Here is a 22,488-nt window from a genome sequence, read left to right as displayed (position 1 = left end):
CAGCGCCAACTACATTTATGACAACAAAGAAAAAACATGCAACTTTAGCTGAAGGATTCCAAGCTCTTGGATAATCAGAAAGACAGGACAAAGCCAAAGACCAGCATGAAGAAAGCTGAATGGGTCAAGCTAACCCTCTCTTAATAAAAGCAGGCACAGCAGGTCTAATCTTGGAGCATCTAGACTAATATCTCCTCACTTGACAGCCTGGCCTCTGTTCTTCTTGGACAAGGGCTACCTTTCTATCAAAAATACCCAATACTCTCCTCATTGCCACCCTCCATTCCACCCCCCCAAGAAACCAACACTACATGCTACCAGCAAATAAAGTTATTTCCTCTTTTGTAGTATCATTAAACTACATTAATATTATGCCACCAGAACACTTGCAAAATTAAACAAAATCATTAATTACTGTAACTAACATATGGTTTGAAGAGGGATAATGCATTCAGCCTTCAATTAAGTGCCTTAAGATCAAGGAAAAGGAAGCAGATTCTTATATTGTTGAATAACACAGTGACTCTGCAGATGAAATTATTCACTGTTTTCTTTAACAAAGGGTATCAAGAGAAATACTGATGGAACACAATGCTGAGACAAGGAAAAAAGATGCTTCTGATTCTTCCTTATCACCATGTAAGTTCCCATCAAATTTTCCACTTTGAAACATCAGTGGAACAAAAAGAAACTCTAGAATGGCCCTTTACAAAAGTAAAACAAAACAAAGTGAACTTTTAGAAATGATGGGCTATAAGCCAATGAAAATATTATTTCTATACAGAAATACAGAGAACACTAGTCTAAACGCCATCTCAAAGGAGAAAGGCAGATCCTGTTCATCTCCTGAATACAGTAGGGATTGTAAGACTTATTGAGACTGACATCTTTGAACATTCATCCTTTTGTAGTAGTTCACCATGCAAAGATATGGCTAAATATTTTGGCAGCCACCACTGAGCTTTAGCATTCACCAAACTGCAAAAATAAAGAGGTTGTTTTCTCAGCCCATTCCTTTCCTTCACTCCTTGTACATATTATAGTACCAAACAATGGCAGCATTTTCAAGGGCATGCAAATCCATAACCTGCTTTGTAAGAGAAATTTTTATTTTATTCAAAACAAGAGGGGTTGCTGCTCCATAGAACATCTTCCCATCACCAAGCTCTCAGAGTAGAGATGCATTAATATAATAACTGCTCATTCTCTACAGAAACAAATAAACAAACAAAAAACAAAATAAAAAACAAAAACAAACTAACACAAATTTGATGCTTAATTTACACTAAAATTCAATGTTCATCTTTCAGTGAGGCTGATGAACCAGGGAAATTCAGAGGTAACTATCTTCACATTGTGAAGGCTTCTCATCAATCACAAGGACTGTTTACTGTTTTGCCATAAAAATGAAATACTTCACAGCTTTTATGTTCTTTTGTTTGTTTGTTTTGAAGTGGATAAAAATAGCTACGGCCCCATGAAGTGATCTCAGTGAACAACATAATAGCATTGTTACAACTGACTTGAATTATTCTTAGAAAGAACACCAGTGCTAAATATAAGCTTTTAAAAAGGAATCAGAAATTCCCTCCAGGAGCTGAGTAACTTTACAGTGAGTGAAGGAAGCTGAAAAGTCACTGCCACTCAATAGCAACACTGATGGTGATCTCAGCATCTAACATAGCAACCCATTTTCCTATTATTAGCAATGCCATATATTCTGTAACCAGTTCTGAACTGAAACAAGCAAGTCTGCATCATTAAGCAGGGATGTCCAAACTAAATTTAAATGAAATCACTCAGGAATCAGACAGAGTCAAGAGTTCAGATTTCCCCATGAGTTACTTCATCCTGCCTCATCACTTAGGTTTTTTCCAACTGACAGGGCAGGGAAGATAACAGCAGAGTGTGTTCTGTTGAACCTATAGTTCTGGGTATCAGTTGTTGAAAATGTTCCTACTCCCCAAAACAACAACAAGCAAACACCCAGAGCCCTAGCCTACCTCAAAAGCTTTATCACTCTCTTCTTGACTGGAAGATGTTTATTCTTGTAGTTCATCAGTTAGCCTGTAAATAGCAAGCTGCAGCAAGGTAATATCAAAGGAAAGCCTGATTATAAACAACCATCCAGAAGGTTGGATGAAATAAAAGGTGTTCAAAACAAGGCATACAGATTGAACTATTGAACATCTGATTGCAAATCAAATGTTTCAGTTGCAAAAAACTGACATTACTAAAATACCCTATGAATCACTGTCCCATGTCTTGTTCATAAAGTACACAGGCTTCAGTCTACAATTATATTTGGAATCTATGGCTGGCTTGCAGATTTCTCAGCCCCTGCATGACTACAAGACCTGCTGCTATAACTTTGTGTCTCAAGAACTGAATGCCAATTTTTTTCAACATCATACAAATCTATATTATTGCCTCAAAAACTTTACCGCTTTCTCCTCACTGTTTTCTTCAGCATTATATCTAAAAGATATCCTACAAACAGAAACATACCAGTCACATTTAGGACTGTATTCCCTTAAGCAGATTCCAAAACCATGTGGGCAGTTTGTTTACACAAGATTTATTTCACTTTAATTAGCCCTCTGCAGGAAACTGGTTCAACCTGAACTCGAGGTCCTTGGACATTGAATAAGCGTTTCCACACTGGGATTTGCACCTACTTAGCTGATGGTATGATTTCACGATCAGTTTTCATCAGTCCAAACTTCATACCGCTGCTGAAAAAGTATGTCAGACCTTCCTCTAGTGCACTGGTTGTGGACCATGGGTGTTTATGGGACAAATCAAATAATGAGTTGACCCTGCTGAAAGTTAACTCCACAAAAAAGATTGCACTTCAGCCAGATCAGCAACTGACTCAATTAATTCCATGGCCATATAAGCGCCAGCATCAGCACCAAGGAGCAGTGACACTAGGAAAGGCCGGGCACCACAACTTCACAAAGACTGCCTAAGAGCTCAGTTTTCTTCTCAATCAGACTAGTAAACCAAAATTCCTCTTTAATGTCCTAAGCTTTTACAATATTTCTGTAAAGTTGAATGGACACTAGCTCCACAATTGCTCCTCATAATTGAGTATCCAATATCATTAGCTTCTGCAAATAAAAGCAGGAAAATAATAGGGAGATCATCTTTCCTAAAATGACTAAGAAAGGATAGCTTAAAATACATGTATGTCTTAGTTGCTATGGAATATCCTCTCTGTACATATCTCCTGACATATGACAGTGCATCATCAATATTTCTAAAAATGTTATTGCTTTCAGCAAGATCAGAAGTAATAAGTTTTGGATTATTACATTAACTCAAGTTCTGTCTAGACATGTTCTTTTACAGAAGGACTAAAAAGCTTAATTATACAATCAGAGCTTACTAGAAGAATCTGTAGAAATGAGAGGACATGAAAGATGGTCCAAATGTGTGCAGAAGCGTCTGTTCTGAGCTCCTGATTTACTAAGCCTGAAGAATAGTTGTCAGTCAAATAGCTACTCACCTCTTCAGAAAAAAAATATATATTTACATAAAGTATACTAGTCTACAAGAAACAAATTCCTTCATTTCAAAGTTGAAACAAAATTAGTGCAAAAATTTTGGGCAGATGGCTATTGCAATCCTTACCCCATAGATGGGAGCTATGAGAAATCATGGATCTTATTCAAGAGTTTCTGTCACTCTAAAATCTCCAGTTATGAACACAGAATAATTACATTCCTGAATACACATTCTATCTTCTAGAGAACATAGAGGAGGAATTTTAAAACTCAGTAGTTCTCCAAAGACAATATTCTTCATAAAAATAAACTGCATTTGGTTTCAAAAGTAAAAGAAGTACATGTTTTCTGTTTTTGCTGCTTAAAACCATACCATAAAGTACAGACAAACTGCTTTAATTGTTTTCTTTTTTTTTTTTTTTGTTGTTGTTATTGTTGTTGTTGTTTTTAAATATCTCCCTCCCCTTGAAGACAAGGCTAGATTAAGAAGAAGAAAGACAAGGCAAGACAAGTAAAACAAACCACCAGGAAGTAGCTACTGATATCAAGGATACACCCACTCCAGTTTTAACTTTTCAGGAGGCAGCTCAGTCCTAATATCATCATAGTTTTCTACATCAGAAGGAATGAACATTGTGATTGGTCGACCCCGCATGAACATCTTGATATATTCTCCCTCTGTTGAAACAAAAAAAAATCCCAAACATATTAATCACATGGCAAGTTTACATAAGAAAGCACAAATGAAGGGATGCAAAAACAATTGTGGTACAACTATTTTTGAGAAGTGAGCTTGGTAAAGGCCTGGAACAACACACACACACAACACAGGTACTGTAAGTGCTAGCTGAATTTATAATAACTTTCTGAATAGACAGCATATAACATTTTAGACATAAAATTTTAGACATTAATTTTTTTTGAAATTAAGGAGCTAAGAAATTTGAAATCTAAATTAAAATATCAAATTTAATAAATAGTCATGGAATCATAGGATATGATCCGTCAGGCTGAAGCAGACCTGAGGAGGTCTTTAAGTCCCTTTTCTGGCTCAAAGCTGGATCTCCCAGAACACAGAAAGCACAGCCCTGCTGGGCACCTGGCCGCTTGCTCACACCCCCAGGGCCTTTTCTGCAGAGCTGCATCCCCAGCCTGCATCCCTACTGTGGTTCTTCCTTTCCATGAGCAGTACTTGGCATTTGTCCTTGCTGTTCCACAAGCTGCTTGCAGGCCCACCACCCCTCTCGACTGCCTAGAAGTAAATAAGGTTAGGTCCTATGAGGGTTTTCCTTCTACATTAATAAATATTTTCTAACTTTTCATACAAATAAAACATCCAAAGATTTATTATGGTCTTTACACTCTACACATGCAGCAAAAACAGCACTGTAATACAGTTAAATTAGGCCTCAGAACCACAAGAGTAACTGCCAACACCTCCAACTCCACTGACATGGGAACTGCATCTCAAAATATACCCAAACTTGAAGATCTAAAAAGGCAAGAGAAAGCAAATTCAAAGACTGCCAAATAAGCAGTGGTGAGCCACATCAGAAACATAATCACCAGCCTCAAGCTAGTGCCCTTGACCTCCCTGAATCTGCAATATCCACACCATTTATATCAGAGACGTGATCTAACTGATAAGAAATAACTTATGTCTGTCTTATAGTCAGAAGAAAATGAGAGCGGAAAATTTATTACTTTTTTTAATCCACTAAATATGCAAAGCAGTTTCGCACAGAAAAAATACAAGGAAATTACTATTACAAACCAAGTATTTCATTCTAACTGAAAGCTTTTAACTAGGTCAGTGAATCTATGCATCTCAATACTTTCACATACAATATTCACTCTAAAGATTTCACAACACTGAAGGCTGTATTTGTCAGAAAGATTTTATTCTTTTTGCTCTTAACAGTCGATTGATCAAACAGCAGTTTGATTTCCTGATATTTTAACAGTTTTCTCTAAGTTTTTCTTGTTTTTTCTTTTTCTAAGTCAACTGTCTGAGGAAGCAGATTCCAATTTATCAAATATACTGAGTTCTCAGACTTACAGGATACGATTAGTGTGACTCATTTTCTACTTCTAGCGTGTTGAAATCAACCTTCTGAGACCATAACTGGTTTTACTTGAGTTTTGAGTCTCTCTTAAGCCTCTTAGTATGTTTGCTCTACCCTGAAGACACAATCACAGGCTCAGAAAATACTTCCTGAACAGAAACTGCTAATAATGGAGAAGTGAAAAACTAGCACATGGATGAAGGTTTTTCCTTACTTTGGACATTAATACAGTGAAAGTAGAGTCATTTAAGTATCAAAGGAATCAATACAAAGAAGATGAAAAACAGTTGCCCCTCTTCTTTCCAAGAACAAATACATGTTCTTTGAACAAGACCCCTGTGAATCCATCCATTGACAACAGTAGAAAAATTGCCTCAGATCAAATATCAAAGAATGAAGAACAAAGGAAATCACTTCCGAGTAGCTAAATTAAAAACAATAGATATTTTGAACGTACGCTGCTCAAATACATTGCTGAGAACAGCAAAAGATTTGCGTTGTCACCAGTTTGACGCCAATGTTTAGATAATTATTCTGAGTTAGAAGTTCATCTCCCTTTTCCAACAAAATATTTTCACAGTATATGTTTTGTAAAGAAAACAATAATGATCAAAACATATAATAATTTATCAGTAATGGTCTTTCTACTGAAGGCTGGTGCTTCTGCAACACTGTTTTAAGAAAGACCATTCATTTCTGCAAGTCAAATCATCAGTTTAAATACTAGGCTTGGTACTTCTGGTTCCATACAGTCAGTGCAAAATCATGCCACAGAATCGGCTTTCAGTTTCTCACTGCTGTTAGAATGGCAGAGACAAGCTGCAATGGAGATGCATATGGATGGAGGTGGCTGCACCTGCTGGACCCTACAGACAAGGAGTCCAAGTAGAATTTAGTTAGGAAAAGCCTGTCTGCAGGGCTGTCAAACACAAGCTAGCTCTCTGAACTGCCCTATTAAAGAAAGAACGTTTTGGCTCTTATTAGCTAGCTGTGTGTATTCAAGATTACTTTTGAACATACATATTTAACACACTTGTTAGAGAGACACAAAATGGATATGACTTGATTAAGCCTCTTCCCACAGAAGAGAGAGGATAAGAAAAGCAGGCAGACAACCCATTGAAAGGTTTTTATCCGAGGCTGTAAATTCCCTTTCTTCAGAATAACCTGTAGGGCAGATACAATATTAATGTAAAAATCTTTTGAAATACTAGAGAGGATGGCAGCATATCAACAAAACCATTCTTCAAGAGAAACTTAATTGCCCACAGCCAAATTTTTGTAAATGCATGTTAAGAAAACCAGGAATTTAACTCTTTTTTTATCACACTGGCTCAAGTGCACATTCAAGAGCCTCAGACAATCTGCTTTTCTGCTTTCTCCATTTCCAGATACAAAGCACTGCATCACCTTCTTAATTTTTTTCCTTCACTCTTTGGAACTAAAGAGCCTTTCCTATCTATCTCATAATAGAAATATGGATAAGTGGCTATTAGGGGTATTAGGGGGAGAGAATGAAATTTTAAAGAACTTGGAGGTGAAAAAAACAACAAAAATCCTCGTCAATTCTGCATATAGTAGCATGCAAACAGCAGGTATCAAAGTAAAAAATTCTCTTTTCCTTATGAAGAGATGTTCAGACTCCAACATCCACTGCATAGAAGCATTTTGGGGGCCAGGGGAGCAGGAAGTGAGACCTGTAAAAACCTCTGCACTCAAAAAATGAATCTCCGGCTCCTGCTGTCCTACCAGTCCTTTCAAATATGGGTCAGATCCACCCAAGAGCACAGCTTCAGGTCTGCTGTCAGCATACCCAAGTGCTACATAACTGAAGAGCTCAAGCTTGGAGCTGCTGCAAAAGGCAGTGTCATGCGCCCGCAGTGCTGCGACTCCAAGGGCCAGCTCTTCACTAGGAACAGCTGGAGCTGCTTTTGTGCGGATTTGAGCTCCAATACACAGCCCTTGCCAGACTCTGCTTGGCTCTGCAATAATTCACCTCTGGAGCCTCAGCAATGTCTTTGCACAACTGCCAGGGGACATAGGACCAGCACTCCCAGTTTTGTGCGCAGGATCAGCTCAGGCTTATGAGACTCACATGGGAGCCATCCGGCTGTGCTGAACCAAGCAAACTCCACGCAGAGCTCTGCAGGATCCCTAGAGGTCTCTGGCTGAGTTAATCATTTCCCCAGAGATGCAAAAATACTTGATCCAACACACATCCTGCTATTTGACTGTCCTCTTGCATGATAAACTTTCAGTCTGGCTCCACATGGCCATAAAATTTGCCTTTTATGAACACTGGTGTCTATAACTGCCTGAAATACTGCAGAGGAGAGCTTACCAGGGTTTTGAGGCATTATTCTCCTTCCCCCCCCCCCCCCCCCCCCCCCAGTAAGACTGCATATGCCAGTTAGAGTTACTTCCAATAAACCACAGGATTACATGTATGTTTTCATAATAAGGTTCAACCTTTGTGTGACGAAGTAGCATGTTAGAGCCCTTTTATTTACCATCTCATTTTGGCAAACAACCATAAAGGCTTTTATAGCTAAAACATCACCAACAACTCCTATATGTGTGATCTTGCACTTCGAATAATTTAATTTTATCTCCTCCTGCTGCAGACTTCAGGAACATCTAGGTCTTCCTGTATTAAATCCCCAGCTTCCACTGTATTGGTTTGGTCACTCAGCTTCACGTCATCAGTGAAATTTCCTGTGCTAAGTTCATTAGTGTAAACACTAAGCCAAATAGGTCCCAGCAGACTGAAAGCAGACATTAGCAAGCACAGTATCTGCTCTACTGAGGGTTCTCTGGAAGTTTACAGCCTGTTAAAAAGAGAGGACCAGGTCTGTTGGTTAAACAAGGTGCTGCTAGAGAAAGGGAACCCAGGAAGCCTGCCTGATCTGCAAGCAAACAAGTGCATTTTGCTGCCTGCCAGGGAACTACTGGTTCATGCTGCTTCAAGAATCCAGGACTAAACTTAAGGTCAAGTAGAGAACTGTGGACAAACAGAATGCAGGGATCAAAAAAAAACTTGGCAAAGTCTCCTTATATAAAAACAAGATTCCCATTGATACAGACAAGCTTTTTATCAGGTCTGGTGGAAAATGAGAATGCAACACAAAGGAAACAGTAAAATTCTGCTTCATACAAAGCTGATTAATTCACTCTTGGTAGAAAGTTTTAAAACTGGAAATTCAGGGAAAAAGCTGGAAGGTAACAACTGAAAAATACTGCAGATGAAAACAGACATCAAGATATATGGCAATATAACCCTCTGAAGGGCTGAAATCAGTGCTCACATGAAACTAGCACAGGAAGCCTCATGCAGTGACACTTAAGCAATTCATTACTTTGTGAATCATATTCTCAGGGGAATATGGGTGGTTTCCAGGCAAAAATGAGGAAAACAAGTAGAAACTGAAAGCAGCAGAAACAATGATCAAAGAAATATCTACAGAGAAGTGCGGATTAGGAGACATAAAAGCTGCTGCTTACATCCTTCTGAAATTTGAAGGTAGGGATGTAGCTAAACCAAGATCCTGGCTTCCAAAAAACCATTGTCCAGGAGCAAACAGTGATATCCTAGAAGCACGTGAGAAGCCTTAATTGTCTCTTACTGATTTCTGCAATACCAGAAAAAATGTTAAAATGCATTTTATATCGCTGTTCCCCATTCCTTAGGCAGACTCTGAGGCGGCTCCATGAGTCTGAGCTGTAATTAACTGCTTTTCAGCTAGAAAATGTATGCATAAAGGGAAGTCTAATGTGCATGCACAGTTGATGTGTTTTTACATATGTGTGTGTGGATATAGGTAAATAGTGAATAATTAACAATTGTTCATCTAAGTAATTCTTAAAAAAACATTAGCACAAATGGATCTTGCAAACTGTTAACAACTATCAGGGGTCTGGGAAAGCAAGGACTGGCACACCAAAATCCACACCTCAAAAACTGCAGTTCAGTTCTATTTGCATTTATCATCTGAATCTCAACCTTGGAGAAAATTACTAGCAACCAAAAAACTCCAACTGTCTCCAGCTAGCTTGGCCAAGCAGAACTCTAATAACATACAATAAACTACCACATCCAGAGTACATTTATTAATCTGTCTTCACGTTCTAGCTGCTTGACCAATGCAGTTATGCTTTTTAATACTACAAATAGCTCCTTTCCCACAGGCTTTCTGCCTTCAGGCCTGTGTCCAAGAACTCCACAGGACCACTAACCTGAGGGACAAAATCCTGTTTCTAATTTAAACCAATGCTAACTGCACAGAGAAAAAATAAAACTGCGTCCAGCCAGTATGCCCAGATCACCTCATTTCGCGTTACAGGGGTCCCAGACAAGGTGGCTGGTCTGCCTGCTCTGTCCCAATCCAAATATCAGAGGCTGATGAACCAGAGAAGCAGGCAGACACTGTTGCTGCTGAGTGCTTCTGCAAGGCAAACCAGTCTGAAAAAGCAGATGGAACGAAGACCTGACCGGGTTTAGAATCATTTGATGTCCTGCAAAACCATTCTAACTCAATAAGACTGCACCTAAGTCCTTCATGCATGAAGAATTAAGTGCTGACTTCTTCAGAAATCAATGATAAAAACTCACAAATACATCCATGCAAATTTATTTTTGTGACAGTGCTGATGGATCATAATAACATGCACTGTACCTATATGAAAGCCAGAAGCCCAAAGAAACATGAGACAGACCAGGTCAATATTTGCCCTCAGATACACGAGCACCTTCAATAAGCATCTATCTGTATGATAACAAAACTGTTCTGAAATAGTTACTGGATTTTGTGCTCTCGATGGATAGGATATGCTGTCAGCAGGGTAAATATTTCCACTGTGAGCTTCATTGCCCCTTTCTGTGAAGCTAGAACTACAGCACAGTTAAAACTAACAGAAGAAAAAGTACTGGAAACTAATAAAGCACAATCTAAAAAGAAACAAACTTAGGAATGCAGTGAATGTTTTTCATTAATTCTTTCACATATGGTTTTTATTGCCATCCAAAAACATCTAAATGTCTCTTATTACATTATAATATGTGAACAAGGATTCGTGTACAGAGCTGCTATCACTGAAATTCAAACTCAAACTTGGAATCTCGGTAAAAAAATTACCTTGTATCTGAAAAAAACCCACACATTACTAACGAACCAAAAACCCCCAAACCAACAGGTTCTTTAGCTCCTGCAAATAAAATATGAATGCTTTATGACTGGTACTTTAAAAAACATCTCCTGAAGTAAAAATCAAGATAACTCAGGCAATTATAAGCACCTGCTGGTAAAGAATTTAGAAGAACAATTTCAGTGTCCTTTTAAGATTCTAGCAAGCATATGCTTGTTCCATCCATAACTTTATTGGATTTTCAGAGAATTTTAATACTTCTTAGTATTTGACTTTATTGGGGAAAAAAATTGTCATGGTTTGCAATGAGAAACAAAGAACCTAACCCCCAAACCTCTCCAGCATACATATGGTAGCGTGTCTAATACTTCCCTCATTGGATTGGCATCACAAAAGCATTCTTGCATCACATCTGCTTCAGCATGTGCCCCGATGCATGGAGCTCAGAACTAACCTTAATGTGCAGCAGGTGCAGCTCAACCCATGTGAGGAGAGAGAGGAACCAGGGGAGCAGTATCATGTGCTGGAAAAGAAGGTATGACCAACACTGCTCACATACATGGCCTCAATTCAGTGCTCTGAAGAGGAAACTCAAGAGATTGCCCAGGAGGCAAATACAGGCTGTGGCTGCTGGTAGGAGAAGGGTGCCCAGGTCTTGGCGATATTCACATGCAGCACCCACTGTGTGCTCTCTGGGGGCAATATGCCAAATCAGACAAAGCTAATGCCTTTCATCCACTGAAGCTTGTCTAAGATTAATTCTCAGGTGCTTCTCAAGCCTTATATTTTCATAGAGAATACTTCAACAGAAATCACAGGTGAACCTACACAGGTGGTCACAACATAGATAATACTGCTGTGAGATAAATAAGATTCCAAGAACTAAGTGTGCAAAAACACATTTATCTACATTTTGTGGCATTCTGATGCAGTTACAATTTCAAAGCAGCTTCTTAAATAATCTGAATCAAGAAAAGAAAGCAAAACTGATTCCACAATGTTCACGGCTATGCAGGATGGTTATCTTCCATCCCATTACTCCATGCAATTATCTTCTATTACAATAATTTGTTATGTTACTGTTTCTAAGCATGTTTTGTGTGTGCATGAAGACACTGAAGGACTTCTTTGTAGATCTGCTTTGAAGCCAGATGGTTTGCACACCAGCACCCTCCTTTCCCCTGCACACCATAGCTAAGTGCAGTCATTAGCGTAGGAGGTGTGCGCTGGGGTATGCAGTGAGGCACATGCAGCCCAGCAAAAGGAGCAGCTCAAGTGAACTGCAGGAACCTAATTAACGGCACACTAGAGACTGCTTGTCTTTAGAGGTAAAAGCTGACAAGCCACAAAGAAGCGTCTGAGCAGCTTGTCTTGCCTTTGGTTTGCAAAACAGGGAGGTCTTGCAGAAACAGCAGCAGCTGCAACTACCCTCCATCTTATCCTGCTCAAGACAAATCTGTCCAATTGCAAGGATCTGCCTTCAGAAATCACGTTATCTACTGAATGCTGAACATTCTGACATTTGGGTCAAGACATCCATTGGTAACTGGATATTAAATTGCAACTATCTCATAGAAAACAGGCTTAAAGTCACCGGCCCCAAACAGGATGCTGCACTGCAGAGAACTGGCTGAGCATTTCTAAGCTGATACTGGGAAGGTGTGGGGTGTGAAATCCCTCTGCAACTAATACAGCTTACAGGTGGTTATTTCTGTGATAGTAAACCCAAAACAAAATCTAGCACACAATCCAACAAAGACACATACAGAAAACTGTCATAAAATACACATACAACTGTCATAAAATACATCCATTGGTCCACATTCAAAAATAGTCTTTGTAGGTTGAACCTTTCTAATTGCAACTTTGATAGTGTTAAAGGCAGAGCCATGTTTTAACACTATATGTTTTAAAAACATTAGTAAATGCATTTTCTGCAATGAGACTTTCTAGCTTCGCACGGGGTCACTAATCCACATCATATTTCTCTTTCATTCAGCTAGGCTCAGAGCAAACTAAGGCATGACACACACAGAAAAGTATCCATTCATCATTCAGTGAAAGTTCACATCATTTGCAGTAACATAATAAATAGCAGAGAAACATCAAGGCCACATAAGTTATAGCCACCAAGATGAGAGAACTGAGAGAAAGCCCATCTTTGGCAAGACATGTAGAAGTGCAGATGCACGTTTTCAGGAAAGGATTAGCATTCAAGGTATTTTAGCAGTATGCAACTTGGTATTGCAAAGCAGCGTATTTTAACATGTATTTTTAGCATGACCGGTTATTTATTTATTTATTTATTTCATTTTTGCAAAGCTAAATTGCAACTGGTCTGGAGAGCAGTTTTCTTTTTATAGTAACCATTGCTACATGTGGTTCTATATCTGGTGTTAGAAGCTCTGGCATAAAGCAGCATTCCCACAGTTTATGCATCCCTTTTCATCCCTACTGTCTTCAGATAACACTTTTGATATAAATCAATTTAGAATATTTTATATCTGTAATTTCTCTGTAAATTAGAAAAAAAACAAAGTTACTGGATTCAAGTTAATTTACCTCTTGTTAAGACAATTTATGCTAGCTTCCAAAAATCTTGACTATTTTGTTTGAAAGAAAATCCAAAGGGGATCAAAAGTAATCAAACTGTTTATAATGTAGTCTTGCTTTCAGCACACAATTTTCAGACTACAGGTTTGTTAATTAGCAGCAAAAAAAGCATGAGACAGACTTCTGTGCATAGATTGATGTTGTGTACAGCATGCACTTAGGTAACATGCTTTAGTTTTGAAACTGCATGCTTCAGTACAGTTTGCAGAACGTCAAAGCAGAGTAGTTTGGCGAAACAAGAAGTGGATTTCTTCTGTTGTCACATTCCATCGTGTTCAGAGGGATGGCTTCTTTTCCTGACTGAGCAAGCCAGCAGCAGCAGGTAGCCACAGAATGCAAGATTGATCGGTACAAAGACATACACTTTAAGAGAGACTCATTTCTCATGTTAGGAAGCTATATGAAAGCCTTCAGATTCTGTTTTTGTCTCATCAGCGCGTGTATGTTTTAATATTGGCAAGACAGAAAGCTGAGAAAACAAATCTTTTAGTTGGCAGTTCTTAATAATCTGATATCTCAGGCAACAATGCAAGACTTGAAGAGCCTTATTTAAACACATTCCTCTCTAAGGAAATTATGCATGTAGTAATTCACTTTAGTCTACTCCAGTAATCCACCTCATATATATAAATATACATACTCTAATTTATTTAAATAATCAGAAATTTGAAATATTTCATATAGCTGCTCAGAGCTTTTAAGAGATCATGCATTGATGCTCTTTGTGAAAAGCCAAGTAAAAGATTCATGGGAGAGCTAAATTAGAAAGAGATCAATGGGCATAGCTTAATTCTTACCTTGGCTGTTTTTTTCACGAGTTGACATTTTTGCTGGTTATGGGACAGAAACAAAATATCTTAAAACTATTTCTAAATTCTCACTCTCTCCTGCTTGGATGAAGACTGGCACCTAGTTCAAAAGTTTAATTTTTTTTTTTTTTTTTGCTTTCATAACCTCTCTCCATTTGCAAACATACATAGACAGAAAAATAGGGAGTAACCCCAGAGAAGTAAAATGAATCCTCCCACCACCCAGCAAAATTCTGTGTCCTTTCTGAAGATCCAATTTGATGAGGCATTATCCATAATTTCAAAGACATTTACAGAGGCCTTGACTAAGGGTTAGCAAGATCAGTCTTTGAAGTAGGTAGTAACTCAATTTTAGCTCTGTATCCCCAATTCAAAACCACAATTTCTAATGTATTTATTTACAAGAAATACTATTCAGCTAAAAATATTTTTTTCATCTTTACTTGAAAATAAAGGTTTTTATTTACCTTGGTTGACGATGACATCTTTGTGCCTAGGGAAAAATTCAGAGTTACTGTTAGGACTTTACGAAACCCATATCATCTAACTTTACATTTTATACCATTTGGCATTTATACTCTTGGAGTCTGTGTAAAATGTAAGTGTACCACAGGATGCTGTATAATTAACTGTGGTCAACATAGCAAACTTTAATACACAATACTTCACTCAGGTCTCTATGCAAGTGTTTGACAGCACGGCAAGGGTTCCTAAGAACTACTTTGACAGCAAGAGGTAAAATAATGTTTAAAATAAATCCTCAAGGTTGTATTTTTTGTGCACTGAAAATTCCATTTTAAGAGAGCAAATGTGTAACAACAAAATGTTTTAAAGCTGCCAAACACCCTCAGGTCTCCATGTGAAGAATTTACCACCTGTCAAAACAAGTTGTCTGCACAGAACAACATGAAATTCTCTAGGAATTAACCCTGTTAGACATGTGGGTTAAAAGTAAGCAAGTCACAGTTTCATTTAAAATGAATCCACACAGCACTACTGGATACACACACAAAGTCTTCTAAAGGAATGCTGTTCAGATGTCTTTCCTTACCAGAACAAAGGGTGAACTTCCCCAAAAATTCTATCTTTTTTTGGGGGGGAAGGGAAGAAATACTGATTTCTAGAATCAGAGCTACTTCTTATGAGAACAACACCTCTTGATGGGAGAGCATATTGCAAAAATATAAATAAATAAATCTATCCTTGAATACATTTGAAATTAAGCAGCAAGGTATGAGAGGCATCCAACGGATAGAGGTCGAGTTTTTGCAACAGTGACTAAAGGTCAAGCACATGCATGAGGAAAGTCTTTCCTGGCTATTGGTACAGTCACCCTTCACCGTGCTACCAAAAGATAAATTAAAGGCAAATTCACAGATTTGCCTAAAAAACATTGAATGATTGGCTGCTGTGAGAACACTGCTACTTCTTATGACATTATCAGACTGATTTACTGCTCAGTGCTGGCTTAAAGATCAAGCTTACAAAGTCCATATTCCGGGCTAGCAGTGCAAAGCACATGTAAAAAAAACCTCTGTCCTGAGGCCTACAGTAGGGGCTGATTTCTATTCCCTTCCTCAAGACTGGCAATTCTAGGTAGATTAGGTAAATTTTTATAAAAAAATGAAACAAGGCACTCACTTGACCTTTCCTGAACCAATACACAAAATGACAATAAAATTAAAATACATTTTTCAATATGAAAAAAAGAAAACCTTAACATTTTTTAAAGATATTTTATTAGGATAATAGAATTCAGGAAACAAATTTGATAAATAAAATATTAACTACAAGTACTCTGCTACAACTGAAACTGCCAAAGGGCTTTTAAGTTCTGACAGTGAAAAACAATAAAAGGAAAAGAAGTACTTGCAAAATATGCAAGCCGTAATCGTTCTCACACAGCGGTTCACTGAGCCACAGCACTCTTCAGGCTAAACGTAAAGCTTTTAGTAAATGTGCCAATACCTTTACCCTGAAATTAATTTATGATGTTTTTTTTCTTCCTGTTCCTAGGAAAAGACAGTATGCACTTACACCATTCTAATTAAGTATGTGTTTGCAAGCTCAGGACACCATCATGGAAATTAAAGGCCTGAGGAGTATTACCTGTCATAGCAGGAGTGGCTTTCAAGTAGTCCTGTCTTGGGTCAGTTAATGATTATTTGAATAAAGATTAGTAAGTAGATGTATGAGAACAGGAAGGACATCAAGGTAGAGAAGCTGGTAGCACTTTTGGGGTGAATTCAGAGGGATCTCTGAAAACGCAGAGAGTTCAACCCAAAAGTCACACAATTATTTCAACAAAACAAGCAGAATTCCAAAATATAAAAATTAAATCAAACATAAAAATATGAAACTGGAAGCCCAAGTGGCAAAGAGGACAAAAAGTGGGTCACTGCAAGGGGACCAGCAACATGGAGTTAGAGCAAAACACAAACTAGTGTCTGTGCTAATAGAAGTGGTAACTTCTCTGTGCTATTGTTTTCTAGTGAGTCCCCTGTGGAGAGCAGTAACTGAGAAAAATAATATTGAAGAAGAGCACAAGGGGAACGATGGGTTAGAGCACACGACCCACACACAACGGCAGAGGAAACAGGGCTTCCACCATGTGGAAGGGAGAACATAACAGCTAAGAAGTGACAAACAGTTGCCACCCTTCACTATTGACAAAAAGGTGAGCTCAATTTAGAGATGTAGTGGTTTATCTTGGATATCCAGGAATGCTTTTTCTAAGCATGGCACTGCACTCTGGCAGCAGGATGTACACAGCAAAGCAGGGAAGGCTTCAGCCTGGCCTCAGCACCTCAGGGCTCGCTCTTCCAGAATTACACCCTTCTTGTTAAGATCGCAGAGAAGTGGTGTTCTATGCCTCATCAAGAGCTTAATGAAATAATCGCACACCATTCAGTTCTCCAACCCTTCTGTGATGTCTGGAGACACTTGGGTTCACTAGGGCAGTGCAGCAAAGCAAGCACATGCACAATTGCTACTTCAAAGTCAGCCGCCTTTCAGAAAGTATTAAGAAAAGCTGTAAGACGAGCCTAGAAAAACACTGCAGCACTTCACTATTCAAATAAAACTCTCTGAAGGACTGAAGTTACAGAAGATAAACCTTGGCATACTAAAGGTCAAACTGAAAAGAAAAACTCCGCCTATTATCTAGAGATGGTATGCAGAAATTTGTTAACCAGTGACCTACCTGAAACCATAAATGTTTATTTCTGTAACTACAATCTACTTTAGAAACACACACGTCAAATCCAGTGAATTAACTGCAAGGAAATATAATGGCATTTTCAAATAATTATTAATCATTAAAATGACTGGTTAGAAGCTTCACTGCAGCAGTATTAAGCTATAAATCGTAACTCATAACACATAATTCTGCTAACCCAAACAGACTATTAAAATATATTTATACTCACTCCACGCTTTCACATTTTATAATGATTTTCAGATTCCACAGACATCTGAAGTGTCATATTTACAAATTGTGCAAGTAATTATTTGCAGTGAAAGCAAAAATGCAAATGTTTCGGTTTTGCTTTTTTTTTTTTTTTTTTTTTTTGCATGTATTTCACTCCACTAAATTATGCGGATTTCACTTCACTAAATTATGCGGTTTCGTAATATTTTTATTCTAAAGTTCACTCACTTTTATGCACCAACTATACGTACTTGTCTGCATTCTTTGCCACTTTGGATATTAATTTAGATGTTGATGCTACTCTCAGTAGCTTGTTACGACTGTCATCCGAGCTCTCCCAAGCACTGTGAGGTTTTTCAGCAGTTAGCGATCTCTTTATGCTAGAAGAAAAGAAATATATATATATATTTTAGAATGACAAGTTAATAAGATAAGAGTAACTGGAACGGGTTTGCAACCGACAGATCAAGCAGCAGTAGACAAAAGCAGAGCAAGATCTTCCTTCAAGCTGAAGCGTGAAACAGGAGAAAAAAAAAAAAAAGATTAGTCAAAAAGTTCTAACTGGATGAACAAAAACAACTGAGCAAGACAGATGCCAAATGTGTTACCCATTCTTTTCCATTTTCACACGCTCTTACATGAAGACTTGAAGAAAAAAAGATCTCTATGCTTCATTAGTACTTTGCTAACAAATTAGAAAAAGGGGGTGAAAAAGAAGCTACAATATATTGGCTTTAAGGAATACATTTTTTAAAAATCACTCAGAAATGTTGATTTTTTATTGACTGATAAACTACTCATCAGACTTAAACCAACAATCTGAGGTGGAACAACTCTTCCAGACTATGATTGAATATGATTGCTTTGGAGATAGCTCATTCTAAACAATATTAATAGCTTTCATCGCTTTGAGAAATGCCTGCAAACTTCCTACATGAAGACAAGCTAGGTTTACTTCAGTGTTTTAGACAAACTGCTGAGTTCTGATGTACTTTCTCAGCAATCTTACTGTAGCCAATTTACAACAATAGTAACCTGAAAATTTTTGCAATCATTACTTCATTTGTTTCATACACAGATTAGGGAAAATATGTGCAAAAGTGATCTAGGCCATATTACTCTAATCCAACCGTCTTTAACTGCATCTGTTCAGCTAGCAGTGTTACATGTCATCCCATCAGAAACGCTTTTTGCAGGCATAGGTTCTGAACTGCAGCTTCAGAACAGGCAAGCTCACCTCCACTGCACCTCAGGAGGCTAGAAAAGGTCCTGAGACAAACACGTTAACCAGATCACGTTATACCAGCAAGAGACCACAAAAGGCATTAATTTTTTTCCCCACATTGCAAAAGATTAGTATGCAAGATTTCAGGCAAACACCTTTACAGTGAGATATCAAGGCAAAAGGACAACAGGTCGCAAGTTCAGTTTCAGATAATGTAGGGTTTGTACAAGACGTGAAGGCAGCCTTTATGCAGTGTTATGACATGCATCAGTCAAGTGGAAATCTAAATACTATTAGAATTCAAGCAATGCAAGACAACAATCTTGTGAACTTGTGAAATTTAAAGGCTTGTTTGTCTCTCAAACAAAAAATGTTAAAGAAAAATATGTCATGTGTTCCCAAACAATAAGATAATGAACCAAAAAAGAGGAAAAAAAAACAACAACAACCAAATAAGGGGAAAAAAAACCAACAAAAACTCAGCACACTAAGTGATCTGAATAGTCTTTGAATTCAGAATTAATGACATAAATCATAACATTTGCTTCCTTAAGTTTAAAGTCCATTAATCTTTTATTTTCAATGTTTTGTTCCTCCAAAAAGAGCAGGAACACAGAGGCAAACCTTGAACTCCTCCCTCCAAGTCCAGTCAAGCAGTTCTGTGATTTGGGTGTCAAAATACAACTTCATTCGAGTAAAGAATCAGAATAAAAGTGAATGGTCCTGCAAACTAGCAGGGATTAAAAGAGGTAGAAGGCAAAAATAAAGAAAAAAATCTGAACTGCTGTCACATTATAGAATAATTGAAAAACATCCAATAAGATAGAATTGCAATAATGCTAGCCCTTATAAAATTTTATTGCATGTAGTAAATGCCTATGCATGAAATGCTCTGCACAATTTAGCTACTTTAGACAAAACATATATTGTGTATTTTGAGAAAGATTAAGTTAAAATCTTGCTATGTTAAAAATTGCTATGTACTTTAGGATAATGACTGATTAGAGGTAAATCTACTATGTTAGAACTGCAATCACTGAGAACAAAGTATTTTGCAATCTCAAATTTGCTCTAAACTTTTCAAGAGATTTACTCTGTTGCAAAGCATACTGAATGCGTATTCTTTCACTCAAAAAAAAAAAAAAAGTTAAACATTAACTTGATCAGGAAATTGGAGCTATTTCACATGACTTGTTGTCAGATATGAATTTGGTGTCATTACAATCATTTTCTAGCTCTGTACTGCGGAAACCTTTTAGCTGGAGCAGAACTCTTGCTTTCTGGAGTTTGCCTGTGTGTTTGGAGAGTCTGTGAGGGCGGCTGGGGAGAAGGTGATGCTTGATTTTGTGGACTTTGATCATTAGAATGAGACTCCTCTTTTTTTTCTTTCTGTCCCGGAGGTTTTTCTTTCTTTTTTTCTGTACCGCTGTAAAATAAAGTATAATATAGGGGGAAAAAAAATAAAGAAAGAAAGAAAGAAAAAAGAGAATAAGCAAATAAATTAAAAAGGTGGAGAAAATACCCTCTAGGAAACAATGGGCAAAACATATCACAGCATTATGCATATATCATCACTTAAAGAAACTTCTTATTATCTACTCGCTCAGATCAGGCTAAAATTTTGTTAAAACAAGACTTATTTACAAGATCCAAAAATAAAAAGGGTGATAGAATTGCAGATGTTTATTTACTTATTTATACTGGATAGTCATACTAAATTTACTCTGATTTAGATCCAAATTCAACTTTGATGTGAGTATGCTTGGGTGCTGCTACAGCATTTGAAGCTGACAGAACTGAATGCAGCAGAGTTCAAAGGAAATCATCCCTCAAAACACATTGCTGTTTTGAACTGCATCTGGGTAATGTCAGGCTACCTTGCCATTTCTTCAGTGTTGTTAGTACAAAAGAACCAAGAATTCATCTTTATTTTCACATTGCTCTATTTATCAGGTTAACATTTGAAACAGCTTTAAATATATGCCACTAACAACCTTAAATTCATTAACAATCTAACTTAAGGTCACTTGCATTGAACAGCACAATTTGCAGTATAGTGAATGACATAATGATTAACAGGACCTGAAATAGAAGAGTGTTCCATAGTATACAGCATATTTTTATAAGATTTAAAAAAAAAAACAAAACAAAAAACACACAAAAAAACTGCTCCCAAAATAAATGTATCAGTTGAACAAAGCAGCAGCTAAAATGGGGAAAAAATGATTTCCCTCTTACATTGAAAGCGAAACAGAAATTGCACCTTTCTGGAGAACAGTATTTATATTTCTATTCCTGCACATCACTTCTCAATTCTTGTGCAATCTTAACTGTTTTTCCATTTACTTTTTTTTCCCACAGAACACTGTCTAAGAAAAGGAGTTAAGAAAATAGTGAAAATACATTAATAAAAATGGAATCCTGATTTTAATTCAAGATTCCTAGTATACTCTTGGCTCAGTTGTTATCTCAAAGTCTATCATCTATCACTGAAACAAAACCTTCAAAACATTTGACCTCAATATTTTGTACATACTTCTGATGAAGCACGGAAGATTCATTTAAATAGCTGAGAATAACACAACCTGCCTTCCCCCGCCCCTTCAAAAAAATTATAAGGCTCAATTAGAATTTCTACTGTTAACCAAATCAAGTAGTCAAACACAACAATATAGCACCTCTAAGTTACATGTTCTTTTCATTAAGAAGAAAACAAAACAAAATGGACATTAGGAAAAATTTCTTTACCTTGAAGGTGGTCAAACACAGAATTAGGCATCATAGAGAGGTGCCTCCTACCTGTCAGTGCTCAAGAGGCATTTGGACAACACCCTCTAGATTAACATTTGGTTAATCCTGATGCGATCAGTTGGACTTGATCATTGAAGGTCCTTTCCCACTCAACTTTTCTACTTTATAATGATGTGCCACCAATCCTAAAATTCATCTCTTCATTCTTACAGCATGCTTGTGCAATTACCGCTTTCTGACAGCAGTGACCTGACTTAAGTATTCAGTCTCATATTTTCTGTGTTCTTACCTGAACTCATTCAGCTCATCTGATCCACCTCCTAGATGCCATACATTCAGTATAGGAATCCTTTAATTTACTTACTGAACTTATCAGCTGTGGACTGCCCATTTCCCACCTTTGACATGAATTTCACTACTTCGCTTCTGTGAGTCACTAGACCACTGATAGCAGTTGCAGCACAAGGTATATTTGGTGTTCCAATATCATGTTTTTTATCTGGCAACAGCTTGCAAGTAAACTTTTTTTTTTTTTTTTTGTTCCCTTTAGATGGCTATTTTAATTTGAAAGTTAACATATGTTCACTGTAAAATATATTCACTGTGAATCCTGAATTTATTTGGTTTACTCTCTCCTGCTAAAATCTTCAGCTTAATTGCATTATGACTGCTGTTGTAGAGTGGCTCTCCCACTCATATCTCTGGAACAACTAACGCCTCTTGTGCAACAACTGAAACCAAATCAAAGAGAGTACCTTTTTTCTTGTGGGTTTCTAAAGATTAGTTCTTCTGGGAAGCAGTCACTTAATGCATCCAAAAATTTGTTCCAAATCCCAACTTGATGAGGCATTTCTTCAGTTCACATTCAAGTATTTGAGATCTATCACTACCTGTGCTAATTTCCCAGATTCTCCATTTTCACTTAACCCAATGTTTCATCCCT

The 22,488-nt window shown here is 37.4% G+C and overlaps 1 protein-coding gene across 10 annotated transcripts in view; it reads right to left on the bottom strand.

The window, feature by feature from the left end:
* EML4 (EMAP like 4) overlaps positions 1-22,488 on the bottom strand; it is a 140,276-nt gene that overhangs the window by 32,946 nt on the left and 84,842 nt on the right. For 5 of the 10 annotated variants that reach the window (XM_015857492.3, XM_085541194.1, XM_015857493.2 and 2 more), the window contains exons 4-8: positions 20,047-20,220; positions 17,821-17,949; positions 14,607-14,632; positions 14,128-14,160; positions 4,064-4,187 (exon numbers count right to left, since the gene is read on the bottom strand). In XM_015857492.3, coding sequence (XP_015712978.2) covers positions 4,064-4,187; positions 14,128-14,160; positions 14,607-14,632; positions 17,821-17,949; positions 20,047-20,220 — 486 coding nt within the window. The remainder of the gene's footprint in view (positions 1-4,063; positions 4,188-14,127; positions 14,161-14,606; positions 14,633-17,820; positions 17,950-20,046; positions 20,221-22,488) is intronic. The other 5 variants (XM_085541195.1, XM_015857494.3, XM_085541196.1 and 2 more) reach the window with 3 other exon arrangements.

Source organism: Coturnix japonica, chromosome 3 (assembly GCF_054131305.1).
Source record: "Coturnix japonica strain WE chromosome 3, WE-NBRP24, whole genome shotgun sequence".
Lineage (NCBI taxonomy): Eukaryota > Metazoa > Chordata > Aves > Galliformes > Phasianidae > Coturnix > Coturnix japonica.
Note: the sequence above shows the minus strand (reverse complement) of the source record. Positions and strands in the feature narration are given on the sequence as shown.